Source organism: Meleagris gallopavo, chromosome 1, assembly GCF_000146605.3.
Source record: "Meleagris gallopavo isolate NT-WF06-2002-E0010 breed Aviagen turkey brand Nicholas breeding stock chromosome 1, Turkey_5.1, whole genome shotgun sequence".
Classification (NCBI taxonomy): Eukaryota; Metazoa; Chordata; class Aves; order Galliformes; family Phasianidae; genus Meleagris; species Meleagris gallopavo.
In genome coordinates this window covers 89,455,371-89,478,781 of record NC_015011.2, presented here as the reverse complement: position 1 = coordinate 89,478,781, position 23,411 = coordinate 89,455,371, and the positions used below count along the sequence as shown (strand labels likewise).

At 46.8% G+C, this 23,411-nt stretch overlaps 2 protein-coding genes across 3 annotated transcripts in view; one reads left to right on the top strand and one right to left on the bottom strand.

The window, feature by feature from the left end:
• Nucleotides 1-1,281: 1,281 nt before the first annotated feature.
• BCL9 (BCL9 transcription coactivator) lies at nt 1,282-23,405 on the bottom strand. 2 transcript variants are annotated; one of them, XM_010721534.2, is made up of 8 exons: nt 15,776-23,405; nt 12,636-12,940; nt 10,780-11,096; nt 9,694-9,883; nt 9,132-9,231; nt 6,451-8,680; nt 4,860-5,120; nt 1,282-3,469 (listed from the first exon to the last, which is right to left on the bottom strand). In XM_010721534.2, exons 2-8 carry the CDS (start codon nt 12,686-12,688, stop codon nt 2,388-2,390), a joined length of 4,233 nt encoding a protein of 1,410 aa, XP_010719836.1. In that variant the 5' UTR covers nt 12,689-12,940; nt 15,776-23,405; the 3' UTR covers nt 1,282-2,387. The 2 variants fall into 2 exon arrangements, with proteins under 2 accessions (XP_010719836.1, XP_010719826.1); XM_010721524.3 differs by having other exon boundaries at nt 1,283-3,505.
• Nucleotides 22,093-23,411, top strand: part of LOC104913804 (lysophosphatidic acid phosphatase type 6-like) — a 3,260-nt gene continuing 1,941 nt past the window's right edge. The window contains exon 1 of the mRNA XM_019611938.1: nt 22,093-22,101. Coding sequence (XP_019467483.1) covers nt 22,093-22,101 — 9 coding nt within the window. The remainder of the gene's footprint in view (nt 22,102-23,411) is intronic.

The following is a 23,411-nucleotide window of genomic DNA, read 5'->3' as shown; positions in this document are numbered from 1 at the left end:
AGAAAAGGTAACTCCACTGTACAGGAATAACACTTACTATGTCATTGTCAGCTGTCTGAAATCTGACAAGCCCATGCTTCAGGCACGCTACTTGTCTTGTTAGAGGGAAGCACCACAACACACATCCCACACGTTGTCAGAAGAGTAATTCTCACCCAAAATCATTTCAAATTTGCATGACAGCACAAAGGTGAATTTGGAACAGCCAACACAATGCTTTGAAGACTGTGTGCCTCCCGATGTGCGTGGGTTCATTCATTTTGTAACACTAGCAATTAAACTTTGGTAAAACAGCCGTGGACAGAAACTCTTTTTCCATCCTTTAAACATCAGCCAACTTTCACAAACCCTCAGACACAAGCATATTAAAGATGCTCATTCTCATGTGAAGTTTCATATGAATTGACAACTTTTTGAGGAAACTACTAATTTAAATAATTTCAAATAAGGACAAGTGAGAGGAAGAGACTACATGTTCCATATACAGTGCTAGGGCAAGCAGAGAGCACCTCCTCCCTTCCCGACAGATCTGATATATCCCAGTTTTCTCCAGCAGTGGGGCCCAACTCACAGACCATGGTTTAGCATCCAGCCCTTTACTTCTCATAGACAAAACCCAAAAACCTGCTCACTGAAACTCAGAAGGCAAGCATGAAAAGACAAGGATTAGGAAGCAATCGATGACAACTGCAGCAAAGCAGTAATTTACCCAGCAGGGCCATCTTGATAAAAATCTGCTCACTGATAACTTCTTTCTCACCTTTGTTATTTAAGTTCATCCACTCCCTGCTATCTCAACCTCTGAGCGACAGAAGTCAGAGATGCTACCCAATCCAAAGCCCCCTGGGGGGCAAAGGGGGCAAGGGGACACAGCCCAGGCACCCAGCACAGCATTAAGACTCCAGTGCTCAGCAGGTGGACTTTGCTGCTCTGGGAAAAATGAAACCACCTACCTTGTAGAGTTGCAAGCACTTGCCAAGAGAAAGCAATAGAAACAACAGGCATTATCTTTGACTGCCAGTAAGGAAAGATCGTAACCATCATCCCTAGGGCATTCAGAAATAAGGCCTCACTCCAAAGAAAACCAAACTCCATTCAAAAGTAAGCAAACAGAAGCACCTTGCAAAGAGCACGTGGCTCCTACAGACCTGATTTTTATGAGCTGCCAGAGCTTGCCCCACCTAACCACCAGACTGTCTGTGATCACAGGAAAGAGCAAATAGTCATCTTGCCAGCCATTTGATGTACATAGGAAACAACTGGATTGGATAAAAAAGACAGTTCATCTTTGTAAGAAACAATATATTTTATTTTTCTGACACCACAGCCCTGGCGAGTGGTTTTGTACCAAATTTAATGGAGGTTACACAGAACGTTTTACGCTGGGGAGGAAAAAAAAAATAACCACAAAAAAAATTCTGGATAACTTTTAGTGTCTGTTCCACTCCCACATTAATAAAATCACTTGGGGTTTCTAAGAAAAGGAGAATAGGAAACAGTGAGAGAGACTACTGTAGAATGTAACAGTGTCCAAGTCCAGCCCCTTCCTAGAAGTGGGAAGAGTCCCCACGTGAGGAGAGGCGCACCTAGATTTACCCCCCAAAATAACACAATGTATTGCAGCTGCCATAGGAGGAGATAGAAGGGGGACGGAGAGAGAGAAGCCTATTTAATAAAGAGTGGGAGGGAGAGACAGAAGGTGCTGGACAGCACGCCATAATTTGAAAAATATGTCCTTAACTTATTATTTATTTCTTTTAAAAGATTCCCCTCACTGAACTTAAGTTCCTTTTTGTGCTTTTCATTAATACTCTGCTCTGAGGTCGTAGTTTGGTTTTTCTATACATTGGAGTTGAAGGAAAATAGTCCGAAGTTCTGAAGATGGATTCTCCACCTAAAGTAAACAGCCTAGAATCCCATTCTCCTCTCACCCCAAAGACTAAAGTCTCTGCTAAAATCCCTTTTACAATATAGTACAGTACACAAAAAAAAACAAAAACAAAAACAAAAAAATAACTGAGAGTCCTGGGAGAAGCCAGTCCAAAGGACGTAAACATACAGAGAATGGTGCAACTTGTGACAAATGGCAATTCTCAAAATACAGCTACAGATTCTCAAAGCAGGTGCCATCACGGGATACCCAAGTCCACAAAAATAATTTTTAAAAAATAAATACTTAAAAAAAAAAAAACCAACCTAGTTAAAAATGAAATTAATTTTTTTTTTTTTTCAGGTAATTCCATACATTCGAGATTTCCCAAAGTGTTCTCTGGTCTCTTTTCACCTATTGCATGGCCAAACTGTACTCCTGAAGCTCCCAAAAAAGCCCTCAGGACTTGGAATCTCATCTTGACAAGGATCGGAACATCCAGTCTTACGGTAGCAGCTTAAAACATCATGTTCCCTGGGTTTCCAGGGCCTTGGCTAAATCCTCCCATGCCAACATCAGCAGCCATACCTCGGGGCCTCATCTGAGGGGGAATCATGATGTTTTGTTGGGGTCCCATCATGCCCTGCATTGACATCATCATCCCAGGTGACCCCACAGGGCCCGGGTGGCTATACAGCCCGGCGGGGGCTCGGTCCTTGCCTGGGATCATGCCCACGGCAGCCACAGGGTTGCTCATTAGCGCAGGCTGGCCAGGCATTGCTGTTTGTGCTGGTGACATCATGCGATGGTGCGGCCCCATCATGCCTTGCTGCAGAAAGGCTGGCGGTCTCATCGGGTTGTGACCCGGCATGGACGGAGCCGTCCCAAGGGGGATATCTGGAGTTCCCACTGGCCCGGGGCCCCCCATGCCAGGCAATGTTAGTCCCATCCGCGGGGTCTGCTCTCCAATCATTCCCTGCATGTGGGAGAACCCAGGCCCGGGGCCCTGCGGTTGCTTGCGGCCTGGCACCTCTCCGCGAGGGAAATACTGTAGTGTCTGGCTGGGCTTCTCCGATGGGATAATCCGGGACAGGTCAAACTCGGGTATTCCCGTGGCTCCGGGACGGATCACCTCCTGCAGCTCTGGGTCAGTGAAAACCGAAGGCATATTGTTTCCAAGAACAGTGAAGGAGTCTGGACCACCAGGGCCTCCAGTCTTGCAAAGTGCTGGATCTGTCGAACTTTGGGGCAGGTTGGTGGGACGCCCCAGAGGTCCTTCTCCATGGAAACCCATTCCCGCTGGGAAGTTGCCTTGTCCACCGCTGGGCCCATTGTGTGGGAACGGCACCTGCTGTGGAGGAGACTGTACAGGAGGGAAACCCTGTGGGAAGCCCAGGCGTCCTTGAGGTACCATTGGAGACTCTTGGGAACCGTGCCCCATCATCGGGTTGTGTGACATCAGGCCGGGTCCCACGGGGACCCCGTGAGGAGGTATATTGGGTCCCATAGCATTTGGAGAGGGCATCTGGTTGTTATGGGAAAGAGGTTGGGTCATTCCCATGGGGCTAAGGGTTGGCATTGGACCCACTGGGTTTGGACCTGAAATTCGAGGATTCTGAGAATTAATGCCCATTCCTAGGGAAGAAATAAGGAATCGGATTTAGATAACAACCAACAGTTAACAAACATCAAAGATACCAGAGAGCTTTCTGCATGGTTACCAAGTCCAAACACACACACGAAAAAGAATTAAAAAAAAAAAAAATAACACTGCTAGTAAAAAAAGCATCAGTAGTGGCTCTGGAGAGTGATATTTTAACCAGAAAATTGATGGCACTTGCACAGCAGTTTATCTAAGTTAGTCTCTGCTCTATCAAAAAGGAATTAAAGCCTGCTCTGTAAGTAGCCTCTCAATCCAACTTGTACCTTTACTACTTTCCTGGCACTCTAGCTCAGGCAGTTGGTGACAAACATGTCTGTGGCAGATTACCAAGATATGGACATTTGTCCACCAGGAGGTGACAACCTCCTTTCAAAACCTGAGAAGAGATGAATGAGATAATGCTTGCAAAGCCTAGACAGTGGAGATCAGTGAGCTATCATCAAACTGACTCAGGTAAGCCAGCTTTCTCAAGTATATTTAGCAATTCTCATTACTACTGTGTGAAACAAATAGCATAGCTACAGGTAAACTCATCAAGAATTCATTACTAATTGCCACTCTCTTCAAACATCCAGTCATCCTCTCTTTCAACTGTATTAATTCAACTGGGTGGAGGGGCTACAAGCTACTTTTGTATTTAATAAACTCGTACCTATCATCACTGAAGTGTCAGCAGAAATTGGATTTATCATATAAACATGCTGATCCATGAGAAAGCCCAAAAGAACAGCATTTTATTTTGCCTTCCCCCCACCCTCTCAAGTAGAGACCAGGACAGTTCCCTCAATTCTGGCTGAGGTTATCATTACATGCACACCAAGTATAAGTAAATTTTGAGAAACTGCTTTAACATTCTATTCTGTAACAAAGGCAATACGTTAAACATAGTGGAGGAGAAAAGACCGGAAGATTCAGTGTCAACAATAAAACAATTCTGTGAAGCTTTTATGACAGTGCCTGAAGAAGACAAAGGAAGAAGACTTCTCTCTAGATAGTACACTGTAGGTCTGACAATTACCCCCATGAGCAGCTTTCACTCACACAAGTAATTTCACTCAACCTGTGTTGAAATCTCTCTTATGCATAAACAGTTTCCTAGATTAGATGCTTTACAAAGAAAAGACACTTTCCAGTCAGAAAAACTGGTTGCAAAGAGAACTTCCATCTCTCCACTTCAGAGAACTGCAACTGTCTTCCCTGAAAACAACCCATGGCTATACATCCTTCAAGGTTTTCCCCCTCACCATCTTCATCTGATGAAACTTCCATAAAAATCCCCACTATACTGCCTGATAGCTTGGGCTTATGTTCCCTTGAATTTCTTACCTGGTACACTGTTCATAGGAGGCAAGTTTGGGGAGCGTGCAGGTGGGGAGTCATCATCTGAACTGGCCACAGTTTTGATGGCATCGTGATAGAGCGGTGTTGAGCTGGGCATGGCAAATTTGGACATCCTGGACATCATAATGGAGAGAGGATTTTGGGAGAGGGTCGGTTCTGGAGGCATTGTGTAAGGACTGCTAGAGGGAAGATTTCCAGGGAGAGTCACAGGAGCAGGCTGGCTGACGGTGGAAGGAGGTGGACCACCTTAGGAAAAGAGGAGGAAAAAAAATTTTTTTAAATCTTTTCACGGTTTCTTCTTCTGGAGAGCTCAAAAACTAGAAAGCTTTTTTATTATAGGAGACCATCTGACTACTGCAGTCGATGCCTGTGCAAGGTAACCAGAAAAATAAGCCTATCAGTCAGTCAAGATGGCTAACATTTATTATCCTAGATTGTACTGTAACTATCCTGAGTCTGAACAGATCCACAAGAACGATCTTGTCTGCAAATCCTACAATTTGACTTCCATGCACTAAAGACAATGTATGTACCAGATCTAGTAACAAAAATCCAAACTAAATACAGGGTCAATTAATTGTTCCTGCACCCACCGAGTGCAGGAACACTTTTTTTTCTTTAGGAGGCATCTAACAAGCACAAAAGACAGTGCAATGAAGAGATGTAGCAGATATTATGCTGAGAAACACAGGCAGATTTCTGACAAGATATATTAGCAGCTGCAAACAAAACTCCTTTAAATTTCACTTTTAATTTTACACATGTATGTATGTTTACTGCTCATTCCAGTACCTATTCGCTTAACATAATCCTTTGCTCTCCCAATATTAGAAATATCTGCACTTCCAGCCTCCTTTGTTCTTCAGCAATGAATTCCATACCCCTCGGAACACGTCTGAAGGAAAGACGCTAAATCAAAGTCATACCACCCCTCAAAATTCACTGCACGTTTTCAGCCCACCCCAGAAGAGGGAAGACAGAACAGAGAAGACAAAAATCCCGCAGTGCCAGAACATTTCCACTTTGAAAGTATTAGATATAAAAGCATCCTTCAGGCACAGACTGAAGCATTTGGTTCCGACTTGCAGGAGCTCCAGCTCGTGCTGGGCAGACACCAACAGCCAGGCTCCCCTACCACACACTCGACGGCCCGGAGACATAGCCGGCAGCCCTGCTCAGTGATGTAAGAGGTCGCCCTGCCTGCCACCACTGCTGCTGGAGATTCCAGTCTCACCAGCCACGTCCCAGCTGAGCCTCTGCAGCGCTGTTACCCACGGCAGCACTAGAGGGCAACGTGGGCAAGCCTCTCCCAGCCTCTGGCCGGCTCTCAGCAAGATCTCTCCAGGCTGGAAAGCTTCCGCGCCTCGAGCCTGGATGGAGGGTACAGCCTGCTCCTCTGCAAGGTTGTGGATGGCATGCCACCAACAGCCCAGAGACACTGAAGAGTACCCTTTCACTCCACTGTCCTCCCAAGGACCATCCCTCACCCTGACACCCATGCGAGAGCCCTCTCCAAACCTCTGGATAACCCATCGAAGCCAAAGAGCCGGGCCGGACTGGAAAAGGCAACACTCACCCGACTCCACGTTCCCCAGCATGGCTGGAGAAGACATGGTGAGAGACGCCTTGTGATTCGGGGGGATGCCAGGGCTCTGCAAAGGAGGCTTTGGAGACGAAGTCCATCCTGGAGAAGGTGCAGGGAGAGACGGTGACTTGAGGTGGACAGGAGAAGCAGCAGCAGACCCCAAGACCGGGGGGGACTTGATGGAAGCAGCGGCAGCTGCGGCGGTGGGGCCTGCGAGCATTCCTGCCAGCTGGGAGGGCGTCTGAGGAGACTTGAGGTTCCCCGAGGGAGACCCCATCATGGGAGATTGGACCTGGCGCATGGTGGGAGACTTCAGAGGATTGATTCCTGGAGAATGCACCTGACCGGCTGCGGAGATATCCAAGGGCTTGCGGCCCAGGCTGCGCTGCGCAGGGGGAGCAGTGTTGAGGCTATTAGGGTTACTGGTGGGATTGAGAGGTAGTGGCGGCATGTGGCTGAGCCGGTTGTTAGTCCTTTGGTCAGGCCCTATCTGTTCTCTGAGGTTTCGGAGACCAACTGCCGGGCCCTGAGACATGGGAAGGAAAGGCCTGGGACCCATGCCATACTCCTGTTGCGGGTGCTCCCCAAACGGCAGCGGCACCATCTTCTGCTGAGAGGAGAGCATCTCCGAGACACCCGGTCGCAGTTTCATCATCTCTTCCGGTCCGACTCCCGCCTCCCTCAGCTTCTGAGGTACCAGGGGTGGATTGGAGCCCATGCTGACATTCATGCCCATGTCCCCCTTCATGCCACCAGGGCCCATCCCAAACTCCAGCTCCCTGCCAGAGCCCATTTGGGGGGGCATTCCTTTTGGGAAGTCCCCCCTGGAGGGGCTCATCGGCCCTTCCACTGGCATGCGAGGGAAGATGGGGTTATTCCCAGGCTCCATGTGTCTCTGGGAGGCAATCATTCTGTTGATCTCCATGCCAGGCCTGATGCCTTCCATGTTGAGGCCAGGAGGGAGGCCCATCTGCTTCTCAGCCAGCTGCTGCTGATAGATCTCTTCCGGCAGGCCTTGCGGGTTGGGGAACCGCTCCCCTCGGCCAGGGCCACTGAAGACACCCTGGCCAGGAGGGAAGTTTCGGCCATCTGGGATTTTTGGCACATCGTCTGGCCAATTGACTCCTGAAAGCCCCGGCCGAGAGGCAGGATTTGGGACGTTGGGGCCCTCCATGTCAGGGTTCATCATTCCCGCAAAACCAGGCAGGCGCATCTGGCTCCCAGGCATGTTAGGATGAGGGGCCATGCCCCTGGGGGGCAGAGAGTGTGACATGTTCATGCCTTCGGGGAAGGGCTCTGGACCCCCAGGTCCCCAGCCTTCCCCAGGGGTCATCTGGTAGGGAGGAGGGGGGCCTCGGACAACCCCACGAGGCCCGTGCTGATGGACCATCATGTCCTGCAGGGAACACTGCTGCACAACAACCTGCTCTTGTTTTCTTCTCTTCTCCTCGTAGAACTCCTGCTGCAGCTTGAGCCAGGCCACCTGCTCAGGAGTCATGTGGTCCAGGTGGTCTGGGCCTATAGGTCCCGACTGGGAGTTCATTGGTGGTGGCCCCATTTCATCTGGGGAAAAGGGCATGTCCCTGTGTCCTTGAGGGCCAAACGGAGCCCCTCCGTCTGTCCGAGACCCTGACCCTTTGCCTAAACTTTGGGATTGCGCCATCATGGCCTGTATTGGCCCTTCAGGTTTCTTTTGGGGCCCATCCATCACCCCAGAATTTGGAGGTGGCCCTCCGCTTTGCCCTCCAGCAAACTCCTTCTCATCAGGGAAGAGCATGCGCTGTATGTCTCTCAGGGTCTGCAATGAGCGCTCTCGATGTTCCAGCTGCTCCTGCGACAGTCCATCTGGATTCTCACCCAAACTGGATGGGTCCCCACCAGACACCTGCTGGGGGGGACCTTTGGGGTCTGCAGCAGAGCTATTGCTACCTTGGGAAACAGGGCTAACTGCTCGATTATTGGGGGTTGAACTCTGCCCAAATCCTTCTGTCTGCAGCGGGGTCGAGCTGGCAGGGCTGCCCACAGACATCACTTTGCTTTCCACACTGGGGCTGTCCTGGTCTATGGGACACGGGGGACCAGTGGATTTGGATACTGGTGCTGACACAGGTGGAGTCGGCTGCATTTTGGCGTTCTGAGGAGGGTTCTGGTCCTGGGCTGTAGGGGGCTGTGGCTGCGGCAGGGGTTTGGGTTCAGTCCGAAGTGCATTGATCTGGGGGTTCTGAAAAAGAAAGTCACATGCCATCACTCTCTTCTTACAGCTGTGCCACATAAGCAGAGGTGCCAATAACAATGTCCTGTCTTAACCTCACCAGCCCATGCTCTGCAAGGAAGGGTAGCATCCTTATAAAAGGCATTTACAGAGCAGCATCTTGGCCGTAAAAAACAAAACAACAAAAAAACCCAAATGTTTTTGCTCAAGCATTTCAGCAGGTACACCTTCCTTCTGCATTAGCTCTGCATGATCAGTGGGTTGGAAATACACTACCCAAATATTCCAAGACAAACTTTCCTTTGGATAATTCAAGACATTTATTTGCAGAACAACCACCTCTCTCTTTTCCATCCTAAAACTTATTTCAAAGCATAAACAATCACCCATCTCTCCGAATCACACATGCACAAGCACACTTAACATTTCCCTTCCCACCCACTTGCAGGCAGCTCCCTACCAAGGGTACAGTGTTTCGTTCCACCTTGCTGTTTGAGATGTTCTGGATATGAAAGGACACAATGGTTTCCACCTGTCCCTTCAGCACGGCTTCTGCAGCCCTGCAAAGATAGACAGACAGACATACATATCCAGTTGAAGCTAAGAATCAAACTTTCCTAACTAGCATCCTTCACCTTTCAGCTGGCAGAAGGATAAAAGACTTAACCACACATATTTGATACCAGAAAAGCAGCAAAAGGAAAATACTTACATCTACAAACTCAACAACTCTTAGGGGTCACATCTAGGTTTAAGTCACTCCAGCTTATACTTGCTGTGTGGATTGCAAATCAATATCTTATTGACATCTGCCAAAAATGCACCCCATAGGAATATACCATCACTTCTCAGAGAGCACGGGGCCTCTTCCCCACGCCAACCGGGGAAGCACCGTCAAAACACTTAGCATTGCCTTTTTGCTACGAAAACATACATGATAGAGAAAGGGCACCTGAGAGTTTCATGAAAAGGGAATAAAAATATAAGCCCCTTTCCCTGAAGACATTCAAGCATCTACCTACTTGTTGGCCATCTCAGTAGAAAAGACATAAACCACTTTGGATGGAGTCTTTTGCCCACTTGCTGGCTCCAAAGCAGCAGTCAGGCCATGGGAAGGTGTGGAAGACCTTGGGGCTGAAGCATTTGAAGGTGTCATGGAGTGCGGTGTGTGCTGAGAATCCTGGGACTTCACATGATCAGCAGAATTGCAGTCTGGAAGGAGGAAAGAAGAAAAGAGGAGAAATCACATCTTGGCACCTCTCCTGAAACCATTTCTGGTTCATATTTGCAAACTGACAGAGTTTAACTTCCTCTGAAGTTTCCTGCTTATCCACCAAGCACTAATAAAGGCAATTCATTTATTACACCATGCCCCTTCCCTTTAATGCCACGCTGCCCTAGAGATACTGCTGGGGAAAGCTCGCCTTGTCACATTCTAAGACAAGTGGCAGTTCCCAGAGCTGATCTCTTTGCATTCTCTAATGGCCACAGAGAACAGCAGGAAGACTACACACTAAAATGTGCAAATATAAAAATGCCTGCATTCAAGGAGAACACTGCGACAAACTCTGCTTTTCCCTCCTCCTCCAGTCACCTTAGCCAGGATACCTAGCAAACAGATGAAATAAACGAAAGATGGACAAATGGCCATCTTGTCTATTTTCACACCACCTTACAACGGCAACACTGAAGTCAGGAACAGAATGCAGAAATCTCAACTCTCTGATTTGTGTTACCAGTCAGGGTGCTACAGGTTATGTATCTGTGTTGACAAAACAAGCTTGCATATTGTTCAAATCCCCAGTTACAACAGAGCAGTTCCTGGAAGGCCAAAGGCCAGAAGGAAACCAACAGGTTGTATTTGTACTTTCAAATCCTCGGGGGAGTTTCAGAGTTACAAAGGAACTTTCCTACCAGAGTTGAGTCTGCACTTCAACTTAACATGAACAAGAGGACATGCTTATTGATGTCAGCTATGGCATCCCCTCTTTACTTGTTCTCAAGACCTTTAGACATCTTTGGCTGGAACCACACGCATAGCAATTCTCCATCTCACAGACGACGCACACCAATTGTCTGTAGTTGTGCACATATCCTAGCAAACATACCTTTGATTTCAGGGTCGTCATTAGGAGTCCCAGCTTCCCTCTGTTCAAAGGAATCTGCTGAAATGCTTCTCTCTCTCTTTCCCTTCCCCTTGGCACCATTTCCAGCCCCATTCTTCAGCCCCATGCTCCCACCTGGGCCAGGGAGCACTTTCGGGGGATGACCTCCACTTTTGGGGTCACAGGGAGAGGGCTGGGATTGGCTGGTCGAGCCCCCTTGTTTGCCCTGGTTGGAAAACTTGGAATCCAGCTGGGGGTTGCCAGACGGGGACATCACTGTAGGGGGACGGACCATCACCTCCTGCTTTGATTTGGGGCTACTGGGGGCAGAAGAAAAAAAGGAAAAAAATTAAAAAAAATAAAAAGAAAGTGACAAATCACTCCATGGATTCATTCAACCCTGTGGGAACAGAAAGCAGAAACAACCACTGCAATCTTTGCAAGCTAAAGACAACTGCTGACAAATAAGAAATGCCTGCAAGCTTAGAGTCATCCAGGTGGTTTTCTGAACATGCCCTGAAAGGGTTATTATCCAAGATGGGATCTCGTTGCTCAAGAAGACACTAAAGAGAGCTACAGACCTGCCAGATCCCAGGAACTGTTGTCACATGAGGACCTACCTCTGGGGCTTCTGTCAATAAAGACAACGGTTTCTATGTGCACAGAGAAGCGCCTCACACCAAGACCAGCTCAGAGTAAACAAACACAGCACAATAAAGTTCACCTCACTGCTCTCCCAGACCCAAATTACACAGCGTAGCCTTGATCTGAGCAGATCCCCCCCCGCCACGCACCTCCCTATCCAGTTCTACAGGGAGCACAAGGAAAACCCAGCATTACTGCAGCATTCATCATACATTGGGGCGAGCTGCCAGGAAAACACAAATCTCTGACCGTGAAAACAATTAAACCAGCTACAACCTGCTTCTGAATAAAGAAAGAGAAGTATACTATCTCCCTGCACACTCCTTTGAAATAAGGCAGATGAAGCTTCTTTCATTTGCCAAAGGATATTCAGAGTCTTCTCCTCCCCTCCTCCATTCAGTCAATTGCATCCTAAAAATATTTTGATCCTCTGGGTTTTATCCATGTATCAGTCATCCTTTCCTCCTCTGCCTCTAGTTACTCCATTCCTACTGCATTTGGTTTTCTTAACATCAGTGCCACTTCCAACAGGCAGTGCTCGCTAGCATCCCCACCGAGGGACTCGCACATGCTATTTCTTCCTTTGGACAGATATCTGAATTAGAGGTATTCCCTCTGAGTTACTGTTAAGCTCCACATGACCTCTAGGAGTAAATAATCAAACTTGAGAATGCTGTCAATCAGACCACTGCAAGTCCCTGGACGCTGCTTCACTTCCATATTTTTCCCTTCCAAATTAGCAGAGGAGAGATGCTGACCTGCTGCACCAGCAGGTGAACGATACAGAGGACCTCAGCGCACAGCTGATCAGTTCTCCAGGCCATTCAGTTCAGGCACATAATAAGAAGGAAGCATTTTGTGTGAAAATACAGGCAGAGAGACCTCCCGCTGTCCAACCACCCCTAGGGAAAACAGATAATTAGAAGGGGGTGGAGGGAAGAACACAGATAGAAACAGCATGATCGCTCTCCTACAACCTATTTAGACACCTGCTGGAAAGGAGGAGGCCATGAGGAGCACAGAATCCAAACTTCATGGGCTTAGAGCTCTTTCAGTTCACTCTGAGCCTGGCAAACACGGAGGCACGTTGGCACCGCACAGCTGCCCGACAAGAGCGCAGAGGAAGATCAGTAAGTCACATGCATCAGTCTGGCTAACACCACAGCAGAGCAGGGACAGCATCATGCACCAACCCAGCAGGCTGTTTTCCTTACCTCTGTGTGTTGCCTGACGGGGAGTTCCTCACTTTGGGGTTACTGGAATGCATTGACAGAAATCCTGAGCTCAGTCTCACACGCACGCAGATGGGCTCTCGTCAAGTTCCTCTGGGGACTGTGCCGCCAGAGGCAGCTCTGTAGCACTTTCTGCCACCCGCTTCTCTCAGTGCTGTCTGTCTGCTTGCCTTTTTTCTCTTTGCTCCTCTCTGGTTTTGCACGGGGTGCTTCCCTCTTGCAGCTCCAGCATTCTCTAGACGCGTGCCTCCTGCTGCCCAGGGGAAGTCTCGCATCTCCAGGGCACACTGTTAAAACCATCCCACAAGAAGAGAACAGAAATCCGGTGAGGAGCTTTCCAAGCAGATGTCTCTGATGCGAAGCAGTAAATGGCAGTCCTTCCCCGTTACTGAGAAGACGCAGGAGAAGAGCTTTCAGATGGCTCAGCACAGCTGTCTGTGTATTTCAAACAGAGGCAGCCCTGGTTGGCCGTTCAGTTTACAGGCAGCGAGGCCAGCTTCCCCTCATCCAAAGCATACGGCTCTGGACACAATAAAGCAGGGAAGCTTCTCATACCTGCATGCTTTGATTCCATCTCTGCGCTCAGCATGAAGACACCTCAGAGCAAGTCAGCAGGAAGCCAAAATTACAAATCCCCAACATGACTTGGCTATCTAGAAATCCCCCGTGAATGGCCGTAATCTGATATTTCTTAAGAACATAAACTCTGCTCAAATCTTTTCTGTCTCCTTGGTCCAATATAACTAGACATATGTTCAGTGATGTGTGCTAGGAGTTGCACAGAGGGAGGAAAATAAAATAAAATGCCTTCCTGTCCACCTGTAAGCAACCAGCTATGCCGTGATTACTCTGTAAATACCAGAGAAGTTAGTTAGTCATTATTTCCTACTAGAAAGGCCAAAAGATCACTAGAGAGCAGTCCCTCTAAAAATTTGCTCAGCAACACGGAGACACCAATACACAAACAACAAGAAGGAGCACACAACAAAATAAGCATTTCTTCAGCTTATTACCAATTAAACACTCATGATGCAAGCAACACAGCACACAAAACTGATTCTGAAGGAGGAAACTATTGAACATTATGGTGTACATCCTTTGGGCTAAATTATTTTGGAGCAAATTTCTGTCTTGTTTATGTTTCAACAGAATCTCTTCTCCTCATCTCATCTACTCAGATGCAAATCCACTTAATTTAGAATCTAACCAAGATTTATTGTTAATGTATTAAGCATTGCTAGTTAAATATTATTCAAATGTAAATATTCCTGGTATTCCTTCCCAGCACCGAAGAAGCAGTTTCTTTCTGTATGTATCAGATGAAACAAAGTAAGTCTCATCAGAAAGGCAGTATGCTGAATATGTATTATGGAGAAACTACCACTTGAATTGTATTTAAAAAGCAAAAAATTGGCTTGCTTGTATGTTGACATGAGAGGACTAAGAAATTCTGGTACTGTATGACCACCTTTAGCCAACGAATGTTATCAGAAACTTGTGTTATTGAGTTCTGCAGTTCCCCAAATGATCTTGCTGTGAGGTTGTGCCATTACAATTCTTAGTGATTTTGCATTGCTGTATTTTAACAGGGCAGCTCTCTCCACTGCGATCCTTCCATGAGGAACATCACCTCCAAAAATTCTCCTCTTTGCTGTATACCTCCTTCACGAAGAGAAGGAATTAACCTGCTCCATAGTCTTACCTCTGCTGTGCTGCACATCCCATTAACACAGGGCATGTTTCTGCAGTAACGGTCTCATTTGTCCTGCCTCTTACTAGGCACAATCAGATGAACTCCAGCCTGAGCTGCACACTCCACAAGATCCACGTGCCCCTCTGGGGCTTTAAACTGGTTAGCCCATTGATTCTGAGAACAATGTTGTGTTACTCTATTACTGTTGTTACCACTATCATGCTGTAATTGGAGCTGCGGCAATATGTACACACTGAAGACAAAAGAAAACATCTTCCTAAGTAACTAAATGGTACCAGCTTTCCATACAGATTCTACTACAAGCTGCTACTACAATTGTTTTGAAAACAAACCTGTAGCATTATCAACAGCACCTAATTCTGCTTTTCAGAAGAGATTTATGCATCAGTAGAAGTTAGTGATTCTAGAGAAGGTGAAGGTGTGACTGAAAATACAGTGAAGTTCATGTTTAAAAAAAACAACAGCTTTAAAATGAGCTGAGCTCAATCTAAAAGAAGCATACGGGTGACTGAGTGATGGACTTTAGGTATTCTAGTTGCTTCTTCCTCTGCTTTTCTTCCACTTTCGATATTTTTGCATTATGATGTTACCTTTTACTGCAAGATCAAAATTATCTCCGATTCCCAGTGCAATAGAAAAACACTGAAGATCAGAATCATGACCACGCTGCCTGTACAAGATTTCTGACATCACCAAACTTACAAGTGCTTCACAGGGGAAATTAAAAACCTCCTTTTGCTTTAACCCTGCATTTTATATTATATACATATCCCCCATCTACCAGAATGGTACACTGTACACTGGGAACATGCCATCTTTTATAATGTGAAATTGAATGCCTCATGATTTTTCTAAATGTACTTCTAACATATGTCTGTCTGGAAAACTAGGGCCCAGTAATGGAAAATCTCTAGAGAAATTCATTTTTACAGCTGGATTCTGCCTGGTCTAGTACAGCCCTTATCACTGCTTTAAAATTAAAGGTAGGGTCACAGATGGTGAATGGTAAAGCAACTTTTCAAAGTATTTTGGCAAGCTGCATCTGAGGCTGTATTTTCAGGATTGCTTGAAGGCATGCCAGGGTGGTTCGACTATCTGCTCATTCTCACCTCTCCCCTGACCAGATCAGGGGAATATCTGAAAGGGAATCGACCCAAGGCAAACAGGAGAAATCTCCTTTCAGCTGGATCAGTCTCCCCTGATCTGGTTGATGATGCAACAACAACAGTGCCACTGCAAGCTCAAAGGAGGAGGTGAGAACAGGTGAAAAGTAGCCTCACCCAACTTGGAGGCAGCTCGCACTATGGATGGCTTAAAACGACTTCAAACATCAATTTCGGAGACAAAAGAGATGTACCCATGTTTGTGGAAACATTGAAGGCCCTCCCCTTTCCCTCAAGTAGCTTACCAAGACCCCTGGCGTCACGACACAGCAGTACTCATTGTGGAGGCCATGAGGTGCAAACCACTCCTCTCACAAGCAATGATCACCTGAAAACAAGGAGAGAGGCAGAGTTTCAGCAACAAGAACACACAGCCCAGCCAGCTGCCACCCCCTCCTTCCCTGCACCTAGCCCCAGAAGCAGAGGAGTCAAAACTTGCTCTCAATCACTGATGGGGAGAGCCTTTGCCTAGGCTGGCAACATTCATCAGAAGCAAAAACGCCATCGTCAGACTAGAACCATCTGAAGAAGTCTGCTGCAAAAAGATGTGCAGAGGGGAGGTAGCTCAGACCTGCTTCAACACTCCCACATTTAAGCTTGCTGGATTCCCATGAGCTCATCTGTGCTCCGAGAAGCTGGCACAAGGCTCACATGAGCAACTTCCCTTTTCTCTGCATCCATTGCTCTTCAAAGGCTTACTTTCCCCTCACTGTGAGTCCAGCCAAACCCCTATGCTTGATACAAAACTCCTCCACATCCACACCAGCCATAAATGAAAACACGAAGCATCAGGTAAAGCCAGCTAACGGCTCCATCACATCTCGGGGAGAACCAGGCAGGTTTTAGAAGGAAGACGCACAACCTGCTGTTCTACCAGCCCTTATTTCATGTCACTGTGCTATGCCCCGGGGAGAAGGGAACTCACATGAAGACCTTTCTGCGTAAGACAGCCCTAAAGTTTGCTCGTGAGAAGTGCAGAAAGGACCCTTTGCATTACGGCTGTAGGTCAAAGGAGTTCATAGGCTAAGAATAGATGAGCCACACTTTCAGTACTGGAGACAACCCCGCAACAGTAATGCCCAGTCACATCTCAAAGAAAACACAAGTGCCTGAAAACATTGTGAGGAGCAGCTCAATAGTAAATTTGAGGTCAGTAAAGAAAGAGCAGCTAGCTGCCTGCCAGCTTCTTCTCCTTCACCCTCTCTGAAAACCAGAGAGGCTGCAGGAGCAGTATGAATCCAGACGGCATCCAAACTGTCAGAGCCAACGCAGTCCCTCTGTGCACCCCCTGCTTACAGCAGCAGACAGCCTTGCATTACTGTGACTGCACACCAAAAGAGCTACCAGGGTTTTTTCTGTGCTGCCTCAGTCTGTTCTGCTGACCAGATCCCTCCAGCGGGAGCACAGGAGCTGCTGCGAGGCTGTTAGTTATGCACTGTGAAACACTCTGCGTGCCCTCTTCCCTCCGACGTTCTCCAACTGTTATCTACTGCAGCTTCACCTTAATAATGAGGCAATGCCTTGCCATGTAATACACTTCAACAAAACCAAACTACAAAGCTGGGCCCAAACAATGGAGCTACATTCTCCACTCAATCCAGCCAAATCAAACAATGAAATCATCAACGTGATAGACCATCCTTATCTAGCTAAGTCACACCTGCAGACAGAAACTGAAACAAATACCTATTGCAACAAGCTGCTTCATCCAGCAAAATGTACAACAGCAGCACAATGATCCCTGACTCCAATTACCTGCTCCTATCGCTTCTTCCCTTTCCCCACCCAAGACAACAATGCTGGCAGTGCCATGTCAGTGCCTATACTGACACACTGCTGTCACCACAGCAACAAATTCACCCTTTCCCTTAAAAGAGAAAGCACAAACACCAGCACGCATCACGATGGACAGAATCTATCAGAAGAAATGGCTGGAGCTCTGTTGCTTGAAACATTCAAGTTCAACTTGGCAAGGCTCCAGAGAAAGCCTTACAAAAGTGAGCACCATGAGAGGAACAAACGTGAGCCATCTTTCAGGTGACCCAGGCCAGCTTATTGCAAGGTAACGCCACAGTCTAGTTTACTTCCCTTTGCTGCTCACCAGCACAGTCTTAGCCCACGGCCAGTGTAAGACAGCTTGCTTCTCAGCAATAAGGTGAGAGCACGCACACAAGCAGCCACTACTGAGTAACTAATAAGACATAGATACTCATCTTACCTAACAGTAACTTACTCATGAACCATCTTCTGTGAACTAACCACCATATTACTGCGATGCAAACAGAAGCTAAAAGAAGAAAAAACAAACCACACAAACTAGTTTACTCCCCCTTTATGCCCTCAAACTGCAGAAGAGGGCTTGCACTGCTTGACAGCAACAAGTGGCCAGGTACTTGGAGGTGTACAGCACTGTGGCTGCTTCAGCAGGATCAGCTGTAGCTATCGCTGATGCACTTCAGTCTTTTCTCCCTCTTTGAGGAGGAGAATGTGGAGATGAAATAAAAGGCATACCAAGTAGATAAAAGTATCAAACTTATGGCCTTACTGTGACACGAAGCATTAAAGGCAAGAAACCTTTTAGCGTACAAGAAAGAGTGCAGCTCTTTTTTTCCCCACACAGCCTTTCTGAGGCTGTCAATCTGTGCTGGACCAAGGGTGGCAAGAGCCCAAAACCAGCATGGAAAAAGAAAAAGGCTAGAAGCCTGCTGCTATTGAAAACAAGCGATGACTTTGAATGCAAGCTGAGCCAGCACCCTGAATTGTAACTGGGGTAGTGAAGTAGGAAAGAGATGAGAGAGCAGCTGGAGTTAAGAGACTGCTCTGCAAAGAGCTGTAGCCTCGGGAGGGACCGAGAGCAGTGGCATCAGCAGCAGTCTGAGCTGCTGCCACCAGGAAGAAACGTGTGCATCCACCACTGGGCTCCCCATGTGACTGGAGCGATGGGTTAACGCAATGAATGAACGCACACGCTCCTTTCGCACAGTTTGGCTGGGAAGTGCACATCCTATTTCCCCCACCCTCATTTAACCACTTAAGTGCGACAACATCTACGCTGGCAAAAGGTGAGCCCAGATTTACTGCTGGTTTTCAAACACATGTACACCTTAACAGTTGGTTAACACCTGCCTTTCCTGCACGCTTGCAACTGAACTGCACGTGTTACTTTTTTTTAATAAGCTGCTGTTTAACAGAGTATTTGATTACACACCTCACTGATAAGAGTGCAACTAGGAAACAAGGAGGACGCAGGAAGTGTTATTCAATGCTTTTATTCAGCTGTCACACTCCTTAAAGATCATGTGTAAGCAAACAGCCCAGTCGACATGAGTATTCCAACACCGCACACATCTCCCCATGACAACTGAGGAGGTGAGGACACAGAACACCCTTCATACCTCAAACCAGTCCATACTTCTAGATATAGCTCCTAGTAGGGAATTTTAACTACACTTGAAATCGCTCCTGTCTCTCAGCAAAAGCTGTTCTCACCCTTTCCCAGGACAAAGCACACACCTGTAATACAACCAGTACTGGACCCAGATGCATTCTTGTCAAAGATAGGCTTGTCAAAACACTGCCCTACCTTCAGTAGGCCAAGCACGTGCTGCAGCCAAGGAAATAACTTCTATCAGTCTAAGAATATCCAAGTCTATCCCTTCCAGCCACCATTTGCACTTGTAATCCAGCTGAAAACTAACTCTACAAAAGATTAGATTAATTTTCAGCAGACAACCTTCCTGCTTCAGCCAACCAGGTGGCCACACGCTCACTGGTGTTGGCACGAAGCAGGCAGGCACAGATAGGCTTCAGCTGGTTGTTCAAACGCTCGTACATTGTTCCCCTGCCTATTTCTTCTGCACTTCTTCTTAAGTGAGAGCAGAAAATACACCGGGTACCCAACAAAGCACCAGGGCTAGAGACACATGACCAACACACGTCAGCTGGACATATTACAATTCTGCTTGTCCAAGTAAGTAATCAGGAGATGGCAAGCTATTGTCACACCCTCTCCATAGCACTGTTTGCAAACCTCATTCTCTAAACAACCAGCATCGTAACTCAGTAGACTTTCAGATGATACACTCATATGTTCCTTCTGCCAGAATTGCAGAGGCTATTTGCACCAGGAGCACCTCAGGTGGCCCATGAGTCATATTCCACCCCAAACCAGCTGCTGATCTGGGAAAGCTAGCAAGTTCTATCACTACCTGGGGTAAGCTACAAATTCAATTGACTCACAAATTATTTCATAAAGATGGCATAGCACGGAGCTGTGTCAGGGGAGGGGTAGCTGGGGATTAGGGACAGGTTCTGCACTAGAGGGTGGTGGGCATGGCACAGGCTGCCCAGGGCAGTGGGCACGGCCACGAGTGCTGGAGTTCAGGGAGTGCTTTGGCACAGCTCTCAGACACAGGGTTTGGATGGTGATCAGTGGTCCTGTGCAGAGCTGGGAGTTGGATTCAGTGTTCCTTATGGGTCCTTTCCAACTCAGGATAGTCAGTGATTCTACGAAGATCAAAAGCCAACTTGTTAATACTAAGCTGACTGAACAGCAACTCACAGCCAGACACCAGTTTCCAGATGCATCCTAACCTACCCTAAAACAGTATGGACTTTGCCATGTTTATGTCTTGGCAATAAAAGTGATGACACACCTAAGGTCCTTCCAAGAACTTCTTATGCACGAGTCAGAGAAGCCTTCACAGCACTGCCACTTTGCTGACAGTCTTTCACAAAAGCAACTGTCAATCAAAAAAAGAATCCAAATCCTGTCACCTAAATTCATTTCCCTACATGAATACAGGACAAGGCTCACTACAACTTCCAGAAGAGGCTGATGAAATAACTTTCGTTGTACACACGTACTGTGAATCCACCACTCCATTAACCTCTAAATCACGGGCAGATTACTGCTCAGAACTAACTCCATGCCTTGAAGCACAGAGAAAAGGTCTGAGCAAAGATAGGCGGCACACACAAAAATCAATACTTGATGATCTACAAGCATATTTTCATGGAAAAAAAAAAAAGAAAGGAGACTATGTCACTACAAGAAAGTAAGTCCCTTTGAGTAGCTCAGATTAATGTAAGATTTCACAGCCATGCTACAAACCCTCCTGAAACTATAAGAAAAAAGCACACCATGCAATGTGATGTGTGGTCATCCTAAGTGCCATTCCACTGGATCTAGCTCTGCCTACACATTCACACACCTTGGTTAAGACAACACAGGTACTTTCTTCCACACTTCCCCCCTCCCCTTATTTCTACCACCACACGGATGTTTTCCAAAGAACCAGTCTCCCCCAGATCCACTCAAAATAAGTAGAGACAGCCACAGAAAGTTCTACCTCCCATTCTCCTGTCTTAAAAAAGCACAGTCAAAACCACCACTGACAAAGCAACACAAGTTTCAGAGAACAGAGTTTTATGATATTCCTAATGCAACAGCCCACTGACTGTTCTCTTCCTTCTGACAAGCACAAAGATAACAGCAGCTCTGATGTAAAGGCTGTTTAAGTAGTTATTCACTCTGAGTATTTACAGAAACTACTCTAAAACAATCTTTTGCAGTGGGCAAGTGGTCCAGTAAACCATAAAAGCTGTCCATAATATGTCCATTAAACTTTCGGTGCTGTAAAAACACTTCATTGTGCTATTAAGACAAGGAGGATGATCACCTTTCACAGATAGTTTCTGATTTCATACAGCTCTTTCCACAACTCCCTCCACAAAGTAACAGGGGAGACGGATATTAATGGACACTGGTGAGCAGATTCAAGCTGTCCACAGACATCTGGAGTTCCCTGCAATCTCTGACACAGTTCCACAACACACCAACACACCAAAGCTACAACTACCTGCTTCTGTACAACTATGGTGCAAACAATTCCCGTTGTTAACACCATGGCTTCACCAACTTTGCAGCTACAGGTTGGCAGGGATGCCACCAGGGTGCTTGGTGCACTGTGGCCATAATATGCTGCAGCATCCCGCTAGCACCAGCCTCAGCATCCCGAGCATAGCTGCCAGAGCGATACCAGCTCTACTTACACCAACAAAGCTGTTTCTGTACTCATACATTACAGCTGGAGTTTTAAGCACTTTACGTGGAATGTCACTTACCTGAGCAGCAGCCTGTCTGCTCTGGAGTTCCTACTATTGTTAACACTGACAAAGATCAAAAGCTTTTAGCAATCAGAGATTTCTCAAGAAATGCTTTAACAATATTTCCAAAATGTATGACAGGCTTCTGCAGCTTTCTACATCATGTTAGCAGTTAACAGACCTAGCATCAGTCAACACTACGTGGTGGAGTCCGGTGGATAATGCCAGAGATGTCCACAGGCTGCCTTCATAGCTTTGCCTCCTGTCAAAATCTGTTTGGGGCAAAAAAGATAACAGGATTGCAGCCAGAGGCAATCTCCCCTACTCCCCTGAGTTTATTTTTTCTAAAACATAAACGGTGACATCAGCATGAACAACAACCACAGGTAAAAAAAACAAAAAACAAAACACCTGTACAAAGCTTTCCAGAAGCCCATTCTTCACAAACTAACCCATGGAAAGAGTAAGGATGAAAAATAATAATAATAATAATAATAATGAAAACAATGGATAGGAATACAGGACTGAAGAGACATTGAGTTTGTTCTTCAATACGTAGTAACACCACAATGTTTAAGCAGAAACCTTGGAAGAAATAAGTTACGTATCAGCTCAGAATGGAGGAGAGAAAAAAAAAAAAGCAAGTGCTTCTTCGTTTCATTTTGGCATCCCCTCGCCAAGCTTCTAGAATGAAAGGTATGAAACAGTCCTCAGGCATAACACCTCAGGCTGCAATCTTGTCAGTTTTCATAAGCTAAACTGAGGCTGGGCTGGGTCAGCACAGGACAGACCTCCTCCAAAGAGGACCGTAGCTACTGGGTGTGCTGGGTGGGGACACCATACCCCAGGTCTGGCAGGAGTGCTGGGGGAAACCCACATACCTTCCTTCATCTAACCTTGGCTGACCAGTGACCCGGCCTCCCACTCATCCCACACGAGCAGTGTCTCAAGGCTCCCCTAAGCATCACTGCCCTCCAGCATCAGTTTTCTTTCACAGCCACACCGCCAGCTGCTCTCTCACCTGCACAAGCCCTCCCGCAGCCTTCTAACACGAGGCAGGTTGGCAGGGTGAAGCACACACAACCACAGCGGGTTACTGAGGCTGTGCTGAACCTTTCCTTTCTCCGCTTTTAGACCCACGTTGGGCACATTACACACATCACTATCTCTAGTGACCCAGCATGGTGCTTCCGCGTGCTGCTTTCCTAGCTGTTAAACGTCAGCTCGTCAGCACAGCAATGATTCTTCTGAGGAGGAAGGCACTTCAAAGAAAGTCTACAAGCAAAGACAGCGTGCACACCATGCTCCAGGAGGCTACATGATCGTATCAAAGCTGCCGGGATGAAAAACTGACATTTGTTAAATAACAGGAGGTCACCTAGAAGATCTCAAAACGCCACATGTAAAAATTTTATTTTGACAAGAAATTAAGAAACTCTACAATCAGGCCTATTATCTAATCTATTGCCTTGTTGTGATCTTATAAAAGCACAAAGTGCGTGCAATTCCAACCGCTGCAGAATCCTCCCTCATTCGACCAACATGTGCACATTTAATACTCTCCTAAATAGCCACGCGTGTACAGCAAAGCCCAAAGAACTTCAAAGTATTTACAGTGCTGTATAAACAGAGTGCTATTCTCAAAGCCTTGCAACTGTCAAATCAAAGCTACCTTTCACAAGAACATTCAGAAGCATTTCTCCTGGATGGTGGCTATTTGCCTGACAGTTTCAACTTTCAATCCCCAACCACAAGAAGGTTAAGGGCTTTTTT

Coding starts and splice junctions, on each gene's coding strand:
- BCL9 (XM_010721524.3), bottom strand. CDS start 12,688: ATGCATTCCAGTAACCCCAAAGTGAGGAACTCCCCGTCAGGCAACACA. Junction 9,884..10,779: donor TGACGACCCTGAAATCAAAG/GTATGTTTGCTA, acceptor TCCTCCTTCCAG/ACTGCAATTCTGCTGATCAT. Junction 3,506..4,859: donor TCCTATGAACAGTGTACCAG/GTAAGAAATTCA, acceptor TTTCTTCCCTAG/GAATGGGCATTAATTCTCAG.